We start from the raw sequence: 18,517 nt of genomic DNA, 5'->3' as shown, positions 1-18,517 counted from the left end.
TGATATAAACTCTGTTTTCTAACTCTAAGATGGATATCATTCATTAAATTCTTTACGTTGTTATTATTCATTGGGCTTCCGCTCACTCTAGTATTTATGTACGTAGGTGACCAAGCACGTGATCAGGGCCAGAGTTGATGGCCTAGGATTTCGTTTTGTCAGCCACCCTTTGCGCTTCCCGAGGAGGTTCCGGAGCAAGTCAAGTCGTGTTGCCATGTCTTTTTGAACGTTCAATACTTTCTTTTCTCTTGTTTAATGAATAGTTTGTTTTTGGTTATCTGTTCATGGGGTGACGCATAATTACTGTATCTATGTGACGTCATATGTATGCTTATAAAGTTTGACATTATTTTGTCCCATGTCTGTCAGCTCAATGGACATTGTATTTTGTATATTTGCTTCCGTAGTCCCTTGATTATACGTCATTCTGTTTAGAGGCCTTTGGTAATCCAAGGATTACTGGCCGGTTGCGATGCTAAACATATAGGGGCGGGTTTGGGTTGTGACAGAGTGATATCAGAGCACGTGTTCTACCCCACACACAAGTCCATATGAGCTTAGGATGTCCTAGTAAGAAGTAGGGGCATTCCATCTGCATGTGTGAGTGTATGGTAATCTATATAAATATGAAAACTGAATTTGAATTTGGGCAAAAAAATTGAAAAGAAATGAACGAGATTATTCTTAAGTTTATTATTATTTGGTGTTTCTATAGCAACATGGAGAACGCAAGGGGAAATGACACAAGTGAATCCTCGGAGGCTCGTATGAGCCAAATGGAACAGATGCTTGTTGCATTGACTGAAGCCATGACGCAACAACTAAGACAACAACCTTTGCCTCCTCCGCCTCCGCCAGTACTAATTGAACCGGACAATAACGACATCATCAATTTGACTAAGAAATTTATGAAAATGAAACCACCGACCTTCTTGGGTGGCATTGAACCATTGAAGGCAGAAACCTGGTTACTAGAAATGGAAAAATTATTCGTAGTATTCCTTTGCTCTGTAACTCAGAAAGTACTTTTGGCTACCTACACCCTAAAGGATGAAGCCCGGAGATGGTGGCTGTCGGTTCGAAATAACAACGGGGACATGACGTTGGCACAATTCAATGAGATATTCTACAACAAGTACTTTCCCCAATGCTTCAGGGACCGAAAAGTTTCTGAATTCCAAGAACTTAAGCAAGGGAAGATGTCCGTAGCTGAGTACGAGGCTAAGTTCACCGAGTTGGCCAGATTTGCTCCTCATATGGTGGACATGGATTATAAGAAAGCATGAAAGTTCGAGGGAGGACTAGATTTGGAAATATTTGGTCGAGTAGGCTTCCTGAAATTGCCTACTTATGTGGAAGTGCATGACAAGGCATTGATGGTAGAAGCCATAATAGCAACCAAGAAACAAGCTATAACTCTAACGACAGAATGGAGAAGTAAAAGATCCGGATTCCATTTTAAGAAGGGCCGATCATTTTTGAAGAAGAAAAACACAGGATCTTCTAATAGCTCTAGTCAAAGTAGCGGATCTATTCTAAACTATCCCGACTGCGGAAGGAAGCATAAAGGTGCATGTTATCGTGCATCAGGTGCGTGTTTTCGATGTGGCAAGACTGGCCACATGGTTAGGGATTGCCCGATGAGATCCAATGAGGTTAACCATCTTGTGGCAAGTTTAGCTGGGTTTGTTTCTGCAGCAAGATCAAATGCAAGAACTAATGCCAGGGGTAACACTGACAATGAAACGTTGAGACAAGGGAGAGTGTTCACACTAGTGCCCGGAGATGTACAGAACACCGAGTCTGTGGTTTCAGGTATAATTTCTATTTGTGCCCAGAATGCATATGTCTTGATAGATTTTGGTTCTATACACTCATTTGTGTCGCATGCCTTTTCTCGAAAACTAACTAGACCCTTAGAATCCATGAATTATTTATTGTCTGTATTTACGCCATCTGGGGGTTCTATGGTATGTGCATATGTATATCCAGCATGTGATGTTTTGATTGGTGATATAACATTGTATGTTGATTTGCTGCATTTGAGCATTGACCACTTTGATTGCATATTGGGTATGGACTGGTTAACGAAGTATTGTGCATCTATTGACTGTGTAAATAAATATGTTGTATTTCATCCACCTGGTATGCCTGAGTTTGTTTTCACTGGAAACGGAGTAGTCTCTCCCCCATACTTGATTTCGGCTATGAAAGCTGTTAAATTGCTTAGGAAGGGATGTAGGGGCTACTTGTGTTGTGCATTGACTGCATCATCTGATGGTAATAATGTGGAAACTATTCCTGTTGTTTGTGAATTTCCCGATGTGTTTCCGAATGACTTGCCTAGAGACTTAGTTGATAGGGAAATTGAGTTCACTATTGAAGTGACACCGGGAACGCAACCAATTTCTAAGACCCCTTACAGAATGTCAACCTCAAAACTAAAAGAATTGAAAGTCTGACTTCAAGAATTGTTAGAGAAGAAATTCATCCGTCCGAGCACTTCACCTTGGGGTGCTTCAGTCCTGTTTGTTAAGAAGAAGGATGGATCCTTGAGATTATGTATAGATTACTGGGAATTGAATAAAGTAACTGTGAAGAACAAATATCCACTACCTCGAATAGATGACCTATTTGACCAACTCCAAGGGGCCCAAGTGTTTTCTAAGATTGACCTGAGATCCGGGTACCATCAGTTAAAGGTCAAGGCAAAAGACATAGAGAAAACTGCATTCAGAACTAGGTATGGGCAATATGAATTTTTAGTAATGCCATTTAGGGTAACTAATGCACCTGCGGCGTTCATAGATTTAATTAATAGGGTGTTCAAACAATTCCTGGATGAATTTATTATTGTCTTTATTGATGATATACTGATTTATTCTAAAAGCAGGGAAGAACATGAGAACCACCTTAGAACTACCCTACAGATTTTAAGAGAAAATAAGTTGTATGCAGAATTATCCAAATGTGAATTTTGGTTTGATAGTATGGCATTTTTGGGACATGTAATTAGCAAGGACGGTATCTCTATTGACCCTCAGAAAATTAAAGCCATTATGACTAACTAACGTGTTAGAAATGAGAAGCTTTTTGGGACTTGCAGGTTATTATCGCAGATTTGTGAAAGACTTTTCAAAACTTGCTATGCCATTACCACAGCTAACACAGAAAAACGTACCATTTGATTGGAATGATCAGCGTGAATCAGCTTTTCAAAAGTCGAAAACTAGCTTAGTAATTACATCGATTTTGACTTTTCTTAATGGTACCGATGGGTTTCAGATTTACAGTGATGCATCCTACAAAGGCTTGGGTTGTGTATTAATGCAAAATGGTAAGGTGATCACCTATGCTTCTCGGCAACTCCGACCACATGAAAAGAATTACCTGATTCATGATCTTGAACTAGTAGCTATGGTGTTTGCTTTGGAAATTTGGCGCCATTATCTATACGGAGTAACTTGTGAAGTGTATACTGATCATAAAAGCTTAAAATACTTCTTTACCCAAAAAGAATTGAACATGAGACAGAGAAAGTGGCTAGAATTGATCAAAGACTATGATTTGAAGATTTTGTATCATCCGAGAAAAGCTAATACTGTGGGAGATGCCTTGAGCCGAAAGTCAATGGAAAATTTGTCATGTTTGCTCACTGGTCAAAAAGAATTGTTATGTGACTTGGAAAAGAATGATATTGAGGTTGTAGTGCGAGAACAAGGTGGAATCTTAGCTGTTATCTCCACCCAGCCTGCAATTATTGAAGAGATTAAAGAGAAACAACGCGAAGATGAGTTTTTGAGGAAAATTGTTGATGAGATTGATTCAAAATCGAAATCAGGATTTGTGCTTGACAATGATGTGTTGAAATTCTAGAATCGCTTTTGTGTGCTGAATTGTTTTGACTTGAGGAAACGCATCATGATTGAAGCTCACAATTCAAAATTTGTTATACATTTGGGAAATATGAAAATATATCATGACTTGAAACGGAATTTTTTGTGGCCAGGAATGAAAAGTGTATTGCAGACTTTGTGGCTAGATGTCTATACTCCCAACAAGTTAAAGCCGAACATCAATGACCCACTGGGTTACTACAACCGCTTCCAATACCGGAATGGAAGTGGGAACATATTACTATGGACTTCATTGTGGGATTACCTCGCTTTCCTCTAGGTATGGATTCTATCTGGGTAATTGTTGATCGTTTAACTAAATCTGCACATTTCTTACCTATTAAATCATTGTATAATGCGGATAAGTTGGCTAACTTGTATATTAATGAGATTGTGAGATTGCATGGAGTTCCAGTGTTCATAGTATCTAATAGAGATCCCAAGTTTACTTCAAGATTCTGGCAAAGTTTGCAACAGGCTTTGGGGATTGAGTTGAGATTAAGCAGTGCTTATCATCCAAACAGATGGCCAATTTGAACGGACCATTCAAACATTGGAAGACAAGTTACGAATGTGTGTGTTAGACTTTCAAGGCAATTGGGAGACTTACCTTCCTTTAGCCGAATTTGTGTACAACAACAGCTATCATTCAAGCATTGGGATGGCTTCTTACGAAGCTTTGTATGGTAGAAAATGTCGATCTTCGATATGTTGGGCCGAGGTAGGTGATAGACCTTTGTTGGGACCAGAACTGGTACAAGAAACAACTGAAAATGTGAAATTGATTCAACAAAGATTGAAAACTGCACAAAGCCGCCAAAAGAGTTATGCTGATGTCCGAAGAAGAGACATAGATATATGAAGTCAGGGATCACGTATTTATCAAAGTAACTCCGATGAAGGGCCAAACGCGGTTTGGGGTGAAAGGCAAGTTAGCACCGAGATATGTTGGACCGTATGAGATCCTTGAGAAAATTAACCCGGTGACATGTCGGGTAGCCTTACCACTAGTTATGGGGCATATGCATGACATCTTTCATGTCTCAATGTTATGGGATTACTTACGAGATCTGTTACATGTTATTAAGCCGACACATGTGCTTTTGAAAGACGACTATACCTATGAGGAGAGGCCAATTCAGATCGTGAACCGTAGAATCAAAATATTGAGGAACAAGGAAATTCCATTAGTGAAAGTTGATTGGAAAAATCATGGAGGGAGTTATGCTACATGGGAAACGGAAGAAGATACAATGAAGAGATATCCGGGCTTATTTTCGTTGGACCCGACATTCTTCCAAAACGAAGGTAACTCGAGTTTGAAGGACCAAACTTCTTAAGGGGGGAAGACTGTAACAACCTCGACCCATGAATAATGTTAATCCATACTTAATTTTACCCAATGAGTAATTAAAGTGAAATTTTGCATCATATATTGCCTTATTTTTGTTTATATCTGTTTCACGTAGAAAGATCTGTTCATGTTTTTGTTTCAATTTGCAAATTGAAGGCCTTATCGACATTCGATTCAGAAATTGACTTGATTTATGTGTTAATTAGAAATTTTATAATTTTATGGTAGGTTTAATTGAAATTCGATTCGGAACGATTAAATTGGAATCATTTAATGTCCATTTGATTAGTTTGATCAACAATTAATTAAACTTCTTAACCAAGCCTACATAAGGCTAGTAAGTGCATTAACTCTTTTTTTTTTTTTTTTTTTTACACATCTTCGAGCCTATTCAACAGACAAAACGTGAGAGAGAGCAAGAGAAAGAAAGATACCAAGAGTGAGAGTTTGATATCAACACTTGTGGTTGGAAAAAATTTGCTAGAATTGAAGGAATTGGATTCTTGACAAGCCTAGGTAAGAATCCAACCCTTAGAATGAACAATTATGAGGTGTAAGACATAAACTCTAGAGATTTTAGTTGATTAATGTAAGAATTGAATTAGAGATGAAGAGAATCAAACCATACTTTGCATGCATGCATATTTCATAGCATTTTGAAGTTATTTTCAAAGATTTCCTCCCATGCATGTTGTAATTCTAGCATGGTTTAAAGAATTCATAACATTTCTCACCATTGGACCGCATTTGATCATGTTTTGGAGGCCATGAACTTAAGTGAATATATGCATGTCATGTTCATATCATGTTCTTACATTTCAAGTTGAATTTTGCACAATTGACATGCTTTTCGGCCTTAATTTCATGAAATGATATTTAAATCATGATATTTTACAAGTTCCTAAATGATTTCTAGAATTTCGGCCTAAGGAAATGAGTTTTAAGGTGTGGAATTCGAGTTAGAGCTTGAGAGTGCAATATGGAAATTCCAAATTCTGTACTTCCGCTCGAGCGACGGATTCCGTGCTCGAGCGGCCACCTTTATTTTTGTACATTCGCTCAAGCGACCTGAAGTACACTTGAGGGTGAAATACATGCTCCCAAAAGTTTGCATGTTTTGCAGACCGCTCGAGCGGCGAAAGTTGCGTTCAAGCGAGAGCATGAGTCTCACGCTCGAGCGAGAATCAAGCAGCCATCGAGCGGAGATTTCACATAACCAGTACTTTTGCAAAGTTTACAGACCGCTTGAGCGGGGGAATTCACGCTCGAGCGTCTCTTCATATGTTTTCATGTCCGCTCGAACGTAGGAAGTTGCGCTTGAGCGAGGGACCCTTGTTTTCAACATTTTGACCAAGTGTTTTCAAATGCATTTTGACATCTTCATTGTATCTTAGGCATTCCTAGGCCAAGATTAAGACACCATAATGAGGATAAGAAGTAGAGACACACCAAGATAAGAAAGAATTAAGTAATGTTCCCGGGTGTGTAATGCAGTACGCGTTCGTTTTGTAACTGTGCAGGTCACGCGCCACAAGACGCCTGATTTGCCCATTCTGTCTATTTGCCTTGAAGCCATCTGTTAATTGTGAGTAATAACCTTGTAAAGGTATGTTACTTACAAGTATTTTCTGACTAATATGATATGATATGTTCTCTGAAATGCTATTTGTGAATCATGAATGAATATCCATTTTTCTGAAATGTATTTGTGGCATCCATAGTTCACGTGGCCCTTGCCCGGGGGTAACAATACCATGAGTGATATGCATATGGCCCTTGCCCAAGGGTAACAATACTGTGGCTTATGTTCACATGGCCCTTGCCCGGGGGTAACAATACCGAGGCCTATATTCACGTGGCCCTTGCTTGGGGGTAACAATACCGTGGCTACTTCTACACAAGATGTGAACCTTTATGGTCGTCGGTACCGACTATACACATGAGTCTCAAGACCAAGTTGATGTGATAGCTAATGGATGTACCATCTATAACTGTTATGATTTTCGGATAAGTATGTGAATCTAAATTTGTTTTTGATTTGAAATTTGAATATGCATAAAAATATGTTTCTGATATAAACTTTGAATAGCTAATGGATGTACCATCTATAACTGTTACTTAAACTCCTTACCTTGTTATTATTCATTGGGTTTCCGCTCACTCTAGTATTTATGTATGTAGGTGACCAGGCACGTGATCAGGGCCAGAGTTGATGGCATGGGATTCCGTTTTGTCAACCACCATTTGCGCCTCCCGAAGAGGTTCTGGACCAAGTCAAGTCGTGTGGCCATGTCTTTTTGAATGTTCAGTACTTTATTTTCTCTTGTTTAATGAACAGTATGTTTTTAGTTATCTGTTCATGGGATGACGTATAATTACTGTATCTATGTGACGTCATATGTATGCTTATAAAGTTTGACATTATTTGTCTTATGTCAGTCTGCACAACTCAATGGACGTTGTATTTCGTATATTTGCTTCCGCAGCCCCTTGATTGTACGTTGTTCTGTTCAGAGGCCTTTGGTAATCTAAGGATTACTGACAAGTTACGATGTTAAACCTATAGGAGTAGGTTTGGGTTGTAACAGGAACTCACATAGTTGCCACATTATTAGAGCAACTCTAGAGCTCAGAAACATTTTTCATCAAAAAAAATTAGGTAGTGTATTTTTATTTTTTTTCTAACTTTAAAGATTCCAAACGGCATTACATCTATCTCTACTCTATTATATATAGCAATGGTTTACACTTGCTTTTTCATTTTCTCATTCTACCTTTTTTATTTTGTATTATTTACTCATTATAACTTGCATTTTAGTTTTTCTATTGTGTACTTTTATATTTGAAATATTTATTATTTTTGATAGTTCTAATTTAGATGAAGGTTTTATCGTAATTATGCACAAAATCTTAGTCAGTTATAAAACATAAACTTTTGCTTTTGAGTAAATTACCAATACACCTATGAAATTTTTTTAAAATATAAAATGCCCCAATAATAATAGAAATTACAACTACTTCTTAAAATTTGTAATTTAATAGAACAAATAGAAAAAAATTCTAATTACTCTCCTATGTGACAATAAAATTATCAAAATTATTCATTGAAAAACATTTTTTATCTCATTAAAAATCCTTAATTCACTTAATAATTTATTTATTTATTTATTTAATGATGCATAAAATCAAAAAAACAAGTTTTGAATTAAAATATTAAGATGTATAAAATATATAAAAGTGCTTCATTTAAATTTAAATTTTTTAAATTTATAGAAGACTAAGTCGTCTATGCCTCTCATAAAAGATAGTACACAAATAATCAATTTAAATAATCTAATTAATTTACATTTTTTCACACAAATTTTTTATTTTAACATTGACCCCTGTCTTGCGCAGGGTTTTTTTTTTTTTTACCTAGTATATATATATATATATATATATGTATGTATATATCAGTTGTAGTAATTTATTTTTCTTTTTAATATTTTTGTTGATATATAAAGTCTGCAATATGTTTCTAGCCTTCTATATGTACTGTTTGATTTATAATATATTTTTGAGGACATTACAAAAAAATTCTCCAAGATTTGACCTTTGTAACAAAATAAATCTTGACTTTTTAATTTTTATCAAATTAAAACCTAAGTTGTTGATTTGTTTTCAATCTAAACATTTGGCAATTTTTGTTAAGTAAAACTGACCCAAAAAAAAAAAAAAAAGAAAAGATATTTTAGACATTACTCTCAACAAGAAATGGTATTTTAGATCTTTCATATACACCTATATTGAGTTTGATGACTAAAATACCTTTTCCTTTTTCTTTTTTCTTTTTTTTTAATCAATTTTACTTAACAAAATTAGGTTGATAATTTAAAGGGAAAATTGGTCTAGGGTCCCTCTCCCACTTTTCATAATGGAAGGGATCCACAAAATTATTTTTTGATGTCTAAAGTCCCTCCCATCTATCACAGAGAAATTCAGCCCCCTTCATTTTGTCTACTCTCACGCACACACACAGACATGTACATATATACATAAAGAGGCGATAAGTAAGCTTGATTTGAGTAGAGAGAAAGTCGAAGGTGATCGATTGTGTCAGAATAGTCGCTGTTGTCACAGTCCGGCACCGGAGGCTAGGGTTTGTAACGGGGCGTCTCTACGGCCTCGCAACTGGATCGACCATGCTTGGTTCCGCCACGGACCGTCTTGTCCTCCGTCGTCTTCCTCAGCCTCTTTGGCCCGATGTCAAGGCAAATAATGTCAAGGTCGTTCCCGTTCGAAAACCTTCACCAGAACCCAATCTTAGACCATTGGAGTCTGGCAGTAAGATTACTGATTTGTCACGGTCACATAAGCAACAACATAGTCATTATACTCCATCACCAGAACTTGAAACAAAAAAATTACTCTTTTTCATAGCTAGCCTCTCTCTTCTCTCTTTTTTCTTTGTCTTTTGTTCATCAATATTAGTTCCAGAGAAATTCAAAATTTCTTTGGTGATAAATTCAGAGCAGAATTTCTCTGTTGATTGGTGTGAAATGGCAAGAGTAAATGGAAATTTGAAACATCAGTACAGCCACTTACAACAGTAGCAACAATAGTGGAGGATCAAACCCACGGCAGAGAAATTTGAATTTTCTCTGGAGTCCATGAAATTGTGATTGAATTGTGATTGAAGAACTATTAATTTGTTTGTGCAGGAAATTGTGATTGAATCAGCAGCAGTAGAACCAAAGATAAATTGATCAAATCAGAGTTTTATAGTTCTAGAGAAAATTCAGAATTTCTCTGAGTTCAACCCAGAGAAAATTCAAATTTCTCTGTTTAGTAGCTTCTCACCTTGCAAATTTGCAATGATTATGTGGGTGATAAAGTTCCTAATAGACAAAGCAGTTCCTCTGAGTTGGGACTTGCTGGACATTCTCGTAATCTCCTAACTATGCAAAACTGTGTGTGCGCGTGTGTGCATGATACATAGAGGGAAGTCGGTACCGTGCCTATTTTCAATGAGGTACAGCCCAATCTTGAAGAACTTTGTGACCTTATCAAGGTAAGAGTGGCCATGTGGATGAAGTCAAATCTGGTGGGAAGATATTATTTAATTAACCAGTTTGTATCAAATTTGGAGAATGGAAAGTCTAGAGAAATTTGGAAAAAATTTCTCTGGAGAGCGGGATGTCCAGAGAAATTTCGAGAGAATTTCTCTGGCCCACTGTAATGGTGAATTTCTCTGGTTTGAACCAGAATATCTAGCATTGTATACACCTTAGAACCATACAAAGCCTACAAACATAATGACTCTTGTACTTAGCTTATAGAAATCATATATTGTAATAAGCAGGGCACATTTGGCTGCTATAGATTCTTCTTACCAAAACATGTATGGGAACTCACTGAAAAAGGTAATTTGTTCTTAATGTCGTCACCGTCTCTTTTTATCGGAAATTCTTGTTATGATTTTGAACAAATTGAGATAATTATAAGCAGTAACGAATGAAACTTCAAGGGAATTTGAGCTTGCCCTTTTGACAATCGTACAATGTGCACATAATCCTGCAAAGAAACTTGCTACTTTGTAATTATGGAAGTGGTAACTAATGATTAGGAGCTTTGATATGAATCTGTCAGTCATTTCTTCTTTATTATTATTTTTCTTTGTTAACTTGTAAACTGCATTGAATGATCTTATATATCGAATGAATATGCCATTTGTTGTATATTGAAAACTAGTAGGTTATGAGTATTTTGTTTCAGTTAAGTAATTGGGATCAATTAAGTATTTTGTTTCATTTGAAGTTGAAACCAGAGAAATTCTCTGGTTTTTAACTGAATTTTCTCTGGGTTAAAACCAGAGAAATTCTCTGGTTTTTGAACTAAATGTTTTCTGGGTTGGTCCAGAGAAATTCTTCCCAGAATTTCTCTGGACCAATTTTCTCTGGGACTGAAATTTCTCTGGACTAATTTTCTCTGGGATTGAAATTTCTCTGGACCAATTTTCTCTGGGACTGAAATTTCTCTGGACTGATGTTGAGGGACCTTAGACATCATGAAAATATTTGATGTCCTTTATAGTATAAAATCATAATATCAGGGACCTTAAAAAAAATACCCCTAATTTAAATTGAAACAAATCAAAAGAATATGGTGTAAATTGACAAAATTTATTTTGTTATAAAGTCAGAATATAGATTTTTTTTTTTTTTGATAATTTTCCCTATATTTTCTTATACATATCATACAAACTGATATATGCTTCTGTGTTAATTTGAATAATGATGCTATCAGGTACAAAACCTATAAAGCAAATATTTCAGGAGCAAAATCTTTTAAATCTTATTTTTATCTTTATCCTACTCTAACTAAACAATACCATATATACATGATTTGGTTTTTTAAAAACTGTTTTGCCACTTTTTTGTTGTTGTTATCTTTATTTATTTATTTATTAATATTTTTACATCTAAAAAGTAAAACAAATGGGTAAAATGACAATGACCTCTCCAAATTTTTGAAGAAAATACTATAATTCACAAATTTGATATAATTATATTATATTAAATTCTCTTAAAATTTTGATTTACACAACACTTAAACATATTTTTATGAGTAATTCGTAGTCATATGGATAAAAAAAAAAATTATATCATCTCTTTCAGACTTAAATCTATATTTTAGTTTGTTTATCTTTGTGTTTTTACATTATTTGTATTAATTTTGATTTTTTAAGCTTGACTAAAAATGAGGTTAGTGTAATTATTTCAAAACAATTGCTATTTTTGCCCAAAATTTAAAGGAGGTCGGTGTAATTTATCCCCCAAAATTGATTACAATATTAAAAATACTAAAGATTAAAAAAAATCAACATATTACCCCTTTTTTTTTAATTTTTATTGTTAGTGATTCTTTTAAAAAGATTTTGCACAAATATTTTTTTTAGTTGCATTTAAAAATTTGAAAAAAAAAAAACTAGAACATGAAAATAATTCAATCAAAAACCCCCCGAAATACAGAGTTAAAAAATAAAGCAATATTATTCATCCATCCCCATCCTCCAATTATATCTAAAAAAAGAAAGAAAGTCAGAGGAGAATAACTATCTAATCAATAAGTAATAATAACGATTTATCCATTGAAAATGATTTAATGGATAAGTTAAATTATTCAAATTTAATGAATTAAAATAATATTTTATTAGAGTTTGTTAACTTTTATTTTGTTACTTGTGCTTGAATTATTTTGATTCTTTTTTTATTGTAATTTTGTTATATATTTAAGTAAATTTAATAAGTCTCAAAATATATATATATTTTTTAAGGTCACTAATAATAGTAATTTGGAGGATAAAGGACACTAAAAAAAAAGCATGACGTCTCAGGTCCCTGAAAGAAAATCACGCGCTTTGTATTTAGATGTTGGACCAAAATACCCTCCACAATCAACATAGAAAAATGGACAATGCTGGGACTGAATATTTAAGAACTTAAAAATTCAATAGCTTTTGATTTAGATGTCCATTTTCAACAAAAAATATATTTTTAGAATGCTCTCGTCAAGATCTATCAAATAAGATTTATGATGAATATGAAATTTTGAGAAAAAAATTTGACAAGATTTCATTGAATTCACTATCTTCAGTTAGTGAAATTTCTTTCATATTGAGGGATGGAGAGAGGGTAGAAATACCCATGTTCCGTAATATGTTAATTGGTCCTTAACATGATGTGATTATGTATTTTGATATGATTTTGTGTTCCACTATGTGGTTTGAAGTTCTATCTGTTCACCGTAGGAATATCTGTTTGAATAATCAGCTTTGGAAATTTAATTGAGGGCCTTATCGGCCACAGAACCCGAAATCGATTACGCCATTGTAGTTGGCATAATTTTTAGAGCCTACGGTGAAATTTAATTGAAAATTTATTCTGGTCAATTTAAACTGATTGAAATGATAAATTAAGTACCCCATTATTTTATATTATTATATTGACTTAGTGGGACTTAATATATTTGAGCACTACACCTTATTTCTCTCCCTTAGCTTATTTTTGCTGATTCTTGAACTCAATTTGAGAGGGAGAGCCGACTATAGGGAGGGAGAAAGAGGGATTATGCAACTTTGGTCTTGAAACTTGGAGATTGGAAGTCTAATTCAAGATTTGATCATAGATTGTGAGGATCAAGCTCCTAGGTGAGTGATTCTTGGATTATAATTGTAATTTTGTGCATGTCCAAGCTATCTTGGTGATCAAGAACAAGATTGTAATGAAGTTGAGTTGTGTTTGTTGAATTGAAGCTTAATATGTGCATGCATGTAAGAAATACTTTGAAATTTGCATGTTTGAGCACAAATGTGTATAACCCATGTGAAATATTAAAGGAAACTCATGTCTTGATCACCATTTGTGTTATCTAAGTTGAGAATGTGGCTAATCCATCACATGCATGTACAAATTGAGAAGATATGAGCTTTGAATGCATGAAATGGTTACATTGGTAATGAGTTGGTGGAAAATGAGCCATGCATGTAAATAAATTATGAAATTGAGCTTCAATATGTTGTAATTCTATGTTTGTACCATGTTAGTATATAATTATGTGAAGTTTGGGCCGAAATCATGCATTTAGAGCCTTTGAATGTCGAGATGAAGCTCAAGAACTCAATCTGGAAAAACCCAGATTTTTTATGTCCGCTCGAGCGGGTTAAGTGACGCTCGAGCGAAGGAATCGAGCTCCCAGCATTTTCTGCAGACATGGTTCCCGCTCGAGCGTGGAAGTCGACGCTCGAGCGTGGGAGCTATTTTGACAGGCCTTCCGCTCGAGCGCCCTATTTAACGCTCGAGCGTATTTTTCATGCAACCAGTACTTTTGCAGGCCTTGAGGGTCCGCTCGAGCGGGTAAATTGACGCTCGAGCGGGGACCCTAATTTCTAGAATTTTGTTCATGCGTTCTGTGTTTCCTTTTCCGTTCTCTTTCACTTGTAATCACTCTTAGGCGTATGTTAAACATTATAAATGAGTTAATGAGATAAGAATAAAACCTAAAGAGGAATATGTGAATTAAGGGACGGATTGAATTGTTAATGACCCTTTTGTGTGCATGGAATGTGTAGGGTCAAGCTCCAGGGCGAATCCACAAGCCGATCACTGTGAGTAATATCAATATTTGAATGCTTGCGAATGTCCAATTGTTTACTCCCTTTTAAGCTTTATGAATTGCTAATTGGGATTGTGGACGTAAGTCTGATATGAATGCATGAATGGACCAAAGGTCGTTTTGAAATGAATGAATGGACCAAATGTCGTTTTGATGTGAATGAATGGACCAAAGGTCGTTTTGATGTGAATGAATGGACCAAAGGTCGTCCTGATGTAAATGAATGGACCAAAGGTCGTTTTGACACATGTGAGTGGGCCGAAGGCCGTTTTGACATGAATGAGTAGGCCGAAGGCCGTTTTGACATGAACGAGTGGGCCAAAGGCCGTTTTGACATAAATGAATGGGCCGAAGGCCATTTTGACAAAAGTGAATGGGCCAAAGGCCGTTTCGATATAAGTGAATGGGCCGAAGGCCATTTTGCCATGAATGGAAACCCAAATGGGCCAAAGGCCAGAATGTTGGAACTACAGTTACTTGATTTGCATTTCGTATAGTCTTATGTATTTGCTAATTAGAAGTATGAATTGGGCCCAAGGCAGTTTGGAGCATGTTGTTCTACATATTGTGATGTAACTGTCATATTTGATATTATTCACTGGGCTATCGCTCACGCTCATTCATGTCTTTGTAGGTGAGCCAAGAGAAGTTCAAACCCAGCCCCAGTGAAGTCTGCCAGGAATAACATGAGTTTGGAGAGTCAGCCTTGTGTCTCATGCACGAGACTCAACCTTGCCATTCTGTTATGTATTTCCATTTTGTCTTGTTGGCAAGGACCTTGTGTATATCGGTATGTAGTTGTGATATGGGTTGACTCAGTTTAGATGATCCTGTCTGTAATGAATTTTGTGAAACTGTATTTTTGATGTGGGTTATTAACGTATCTGAGCATGGTTTGTTTGATGTGCATATAAGCACGGCTCTATGGACAAAGTTTTTAAATTTTTTGCTTCCGTTTGGCCCCTTTACTCTGACAAGTTACGTCTGTATCTGTCTGAGGCCGTAGGTAATCACAGGATTACTGGCCGGTCATGTCCTTAACCCATAGGGGCGGGTTTGGGTCGTGACAAAACCCATCTCATTCAAGTCAAAAAGGTCCGATTCAGCAAAGACAGAACTGTTGTCCAATTCATTGCTGTTGACGATCGTGGCGCCATCGTTTCCGTCCCCAGTGACCTCGACCTCATCGACATTCTAGCCACCAACATCATTGATATATTGGGAAGATATGGTGGTTGAGTTTTAGGGTTTGGAAAGTGTAACGCTCCCAAGTAACTGACATAATGATAAGCATAATTAATTCATTCAATTACACTAATCTCAAATCAAATGGTCAAATCTCTATATTTGTATTCCATTCATGTGAGGGATTTACAAAAGGAGTCTACATACAATACATATTCAAATTTTTAAAGGGTGAATCCATAGCAAGTGTGATGATGAAAACAAAGGAAATAATGCAAAATAAATGCCCTAAAGGTTACAAGTTCCAAGGCTTAAACCCGGTTACACAAAAGATGTGTTAGACTTATTTATTTTGATGATTTATTTAATTATGTTTTTAATTTATTTGAAAGAGAAAAATAGAATCAAAATTTATTTTGATGATTTATTTGAAAGAGAAAAATAGAATCAACATTTATTTTGATGATTTTATGTTTTAATTTATTTGAAAGAGAAAAATAGAATCAAAATTTATTTTGTCCTATTATTTCTTACCTAAAACTCTTATCCTAAATGTTGTTAGAATGTATTTAATATTTGATTAAATTAGAGGTTCAAACAATCCAAAACAAAGGTTCAAACAGCCCAGCATAGCAGCAGGCCAAAAGGTTCAAACAGCCCAGCACAGCAGCATGCCAAAAGATTCAAACAGCCCAGCACAGCAGCATGCTAAAGGTTCAAACAGCCCAGCACAACAGTAGGCCAAAAGGTTCAAGTGGAAGATATTCAAATTAGTAATGATGGAGTGGAAGATATTGAAATGAATACAACGACTATAAATTCAAATGAACGCAATGGCTATAAACGACTATAAACGGCTATAAGTTTCATTATATATACCAAAGCCTCTAATGTAAACAAGTGACAAAAAAAAATAGAAAATATTCTTTGATCTATAATCGCTCACATATATTCTCTGAAAAATTCTCTGAGAAGTGTTCTTTAATTTTTTGTTTACTTCCTTTTTCAAAAATTATACACTGAGACATTTAGCTTTAAGCCCATATTTCCAGTGTGAGGTTTACAGAAAAATCAGAGTTTCATTTTTATATCTATCTTTGAGAGATAATTCTTGTAGCCTTCTGTGAAAGCAAAAACACCTTCTTTTCAACCTTATAAGAGTGTAGTACACTCAGTATTCTTGACTTAAAAAGTCTGTATAAAATCTATGGAGGATTGCTCCATCTGTGAAAAGATTGCTAGCACCCTGTGAAGGTAGAGTATAGTGGAAAATCTCAAGTGAAACTTGAGGAGTGGACGTAGACTGAGTTGAAGCCAAACCACTATAAATTTGTTTCCCTCTCTCTCCCTTATCTCTTTATTTTATTTAAATTGCCATAACTATATTTCATATTTTTATTGTGCTAAAATCATTAATTGACATAGTTGTTAGAACACTTGTTTTAATTATTTTTATTTCATTAACTATATTTATCTATTGTGTTAGTCATAATTTTTATTACGGTATTATTATTTTATTTGTAAAAACCTAATTCACCCCCCTCTTAGGTTATCTTTGGAATAACAATTGGTTTCAGAGCTTAGACTCTTGTTTTAGATTTAACCATCTTGGAGTTTCGATCCATGGCAACCTTAGCTGAAGGACAAGCCACAGATAGGTCACCATTGTTTGACGAAAACAACTATAGTCATTGGAATGATAAGATGACCCTATACCTACAAGCCATTGATTATGCCATGTGGATTATTGTCACCAAAGGTCCAAAAATTCCTACCAAATTAGTAGACAGTATTAGTGTACCTAAAACTGAAGATGAATGTGATGAGAGGGATCATTAATTATTGCAAGCCAATGCTAAAGCCAAACTCACCCTTGTTTGTGGATTAGTATAATAGAATTTCAAGTTATGATTTAGCAAAAGAAATTTGGGATAAACTTGAGGTAACGTATGAAGGTACAAACCAAGTGAAGGAATCTCGTATTGATATGCTTGTTCATAGTTATGAATTGTTTAAAATGAACTCTGATAAATTTATTTCAAGTATGTTTACTAGATTTATTGAAATTGTAAACTCTTTGAAATCTCTTGGCAAAACTTATACTAACAGTGAGTTGGTGAGAAAAATTCTTAGGTATTTACCAAAGAATTGGGAAGCAAAGGTCACGGCCATTATAGAAGCCAAAAATCTTTCCACACTTGGATTGGATGAGCTTATGGGTTTCCTTATGACTCATGAGATCACCATGAAAGGACATGAGGATGTTGAAAATAACAAGAAAAGTGGAATTGCATTCAAAGCCTCATCAAATGAAGAAGAACATGAAAACTCCAGTGAGGATGAAAGCTTTGCCATGTTTAGTAGAAATCTCAAAAAGCACTTCAAGAAAAACAATTATGGAGGAAGAAGACCTTTCAAGAAAGAGTACAACAAAGATAACAAGAAAGAGCCTATTATTTGCTATGAGTGCAAACATCCTGGACATATGAAGATGGATTGTCCAAAATTGAAGAATCGTGGAAAAGACTACAAAAGAAACAAAAAGGCCATGGTAGTAGCTTGGGGAGAAAGTGATGAAAGCTCAAGTAATGAAATTGAAAATGAAATAGCCAACTTATGTCTCATGGCTCTTGAAGATGAAGACTCTACTCAAGATGAGGTAACCACTCTTTATGAAGAACTTGAAAGTGCATTCCATGAACTACAAGATGAATTTAGAAAAGTTTGTGCCAAAAATAATGTGTTGAAGAAATCTGTTGCATCTTTATCTATTAATGTAGAAGAATTAAAGAAAGAAAAAATTGTTTTGAAAAATAATTTTGATACTATCTCTAATGAGAAAACTACTTTAAAAAATAATGTTGATGATTTAACAAAAACACTTGAAAATTTTGTAAAAGGTAGAGATAATCTCAACATGTTTCTTGGA

The 18,517-nt window shown here is 35.2% G+C and overlaps 1 protein-coding gene across 1 annotated transcript; it reads left to right on the top strand.

The window, feature by feature from the left end:
• Nucleotides 1-1,376: 1,376 nt before the first annotated feature.
• LOC114318858 (uncharacterized) lies at nucleotides 1,377-2,462 on the top strand. The gene has a single exon (XM_082885383.1). The coding sequence runs from the start codon at nucleotides 1,377-1,379 to the stop codon at nucleotides 2,460-2,462; it is 1,086 nt and encodes a 361-aa protein (XP_082741509.1).
• The last annotated feature ends 16,055 nt before the right edge of the window (nucleotides 2,463-18,517 follow it).

This window comes from Camellia sinensis, chromosome 8 (genome assembly GCF_055761805.1).
Source record: "Camellia sinensis isolate YWXY chromosome 8, ASM5576180v1, whole genome shotgun sequence".
NCBI lineage: Eukaryota > Viridiplantae > Streptophyta > Magnoliopsida > Ericales > Theaceae > Camellia > Camellia sinensis.
The sequence above is the reverse complement of the archived record's forward strand: the minus strand, read 5'-3'. Positions and strand labels throughout refer to the sequence as shown.

What these genes read in the sequence shown, in the direction of transcription:
- LOC114318858 (XM_082885383.1), top strand. Translation starts at nt 1,377, where the DNA reads ATGGTAGAAGCCATAATAGCAACCAAGAAACAAGCTATAACTCTAACG.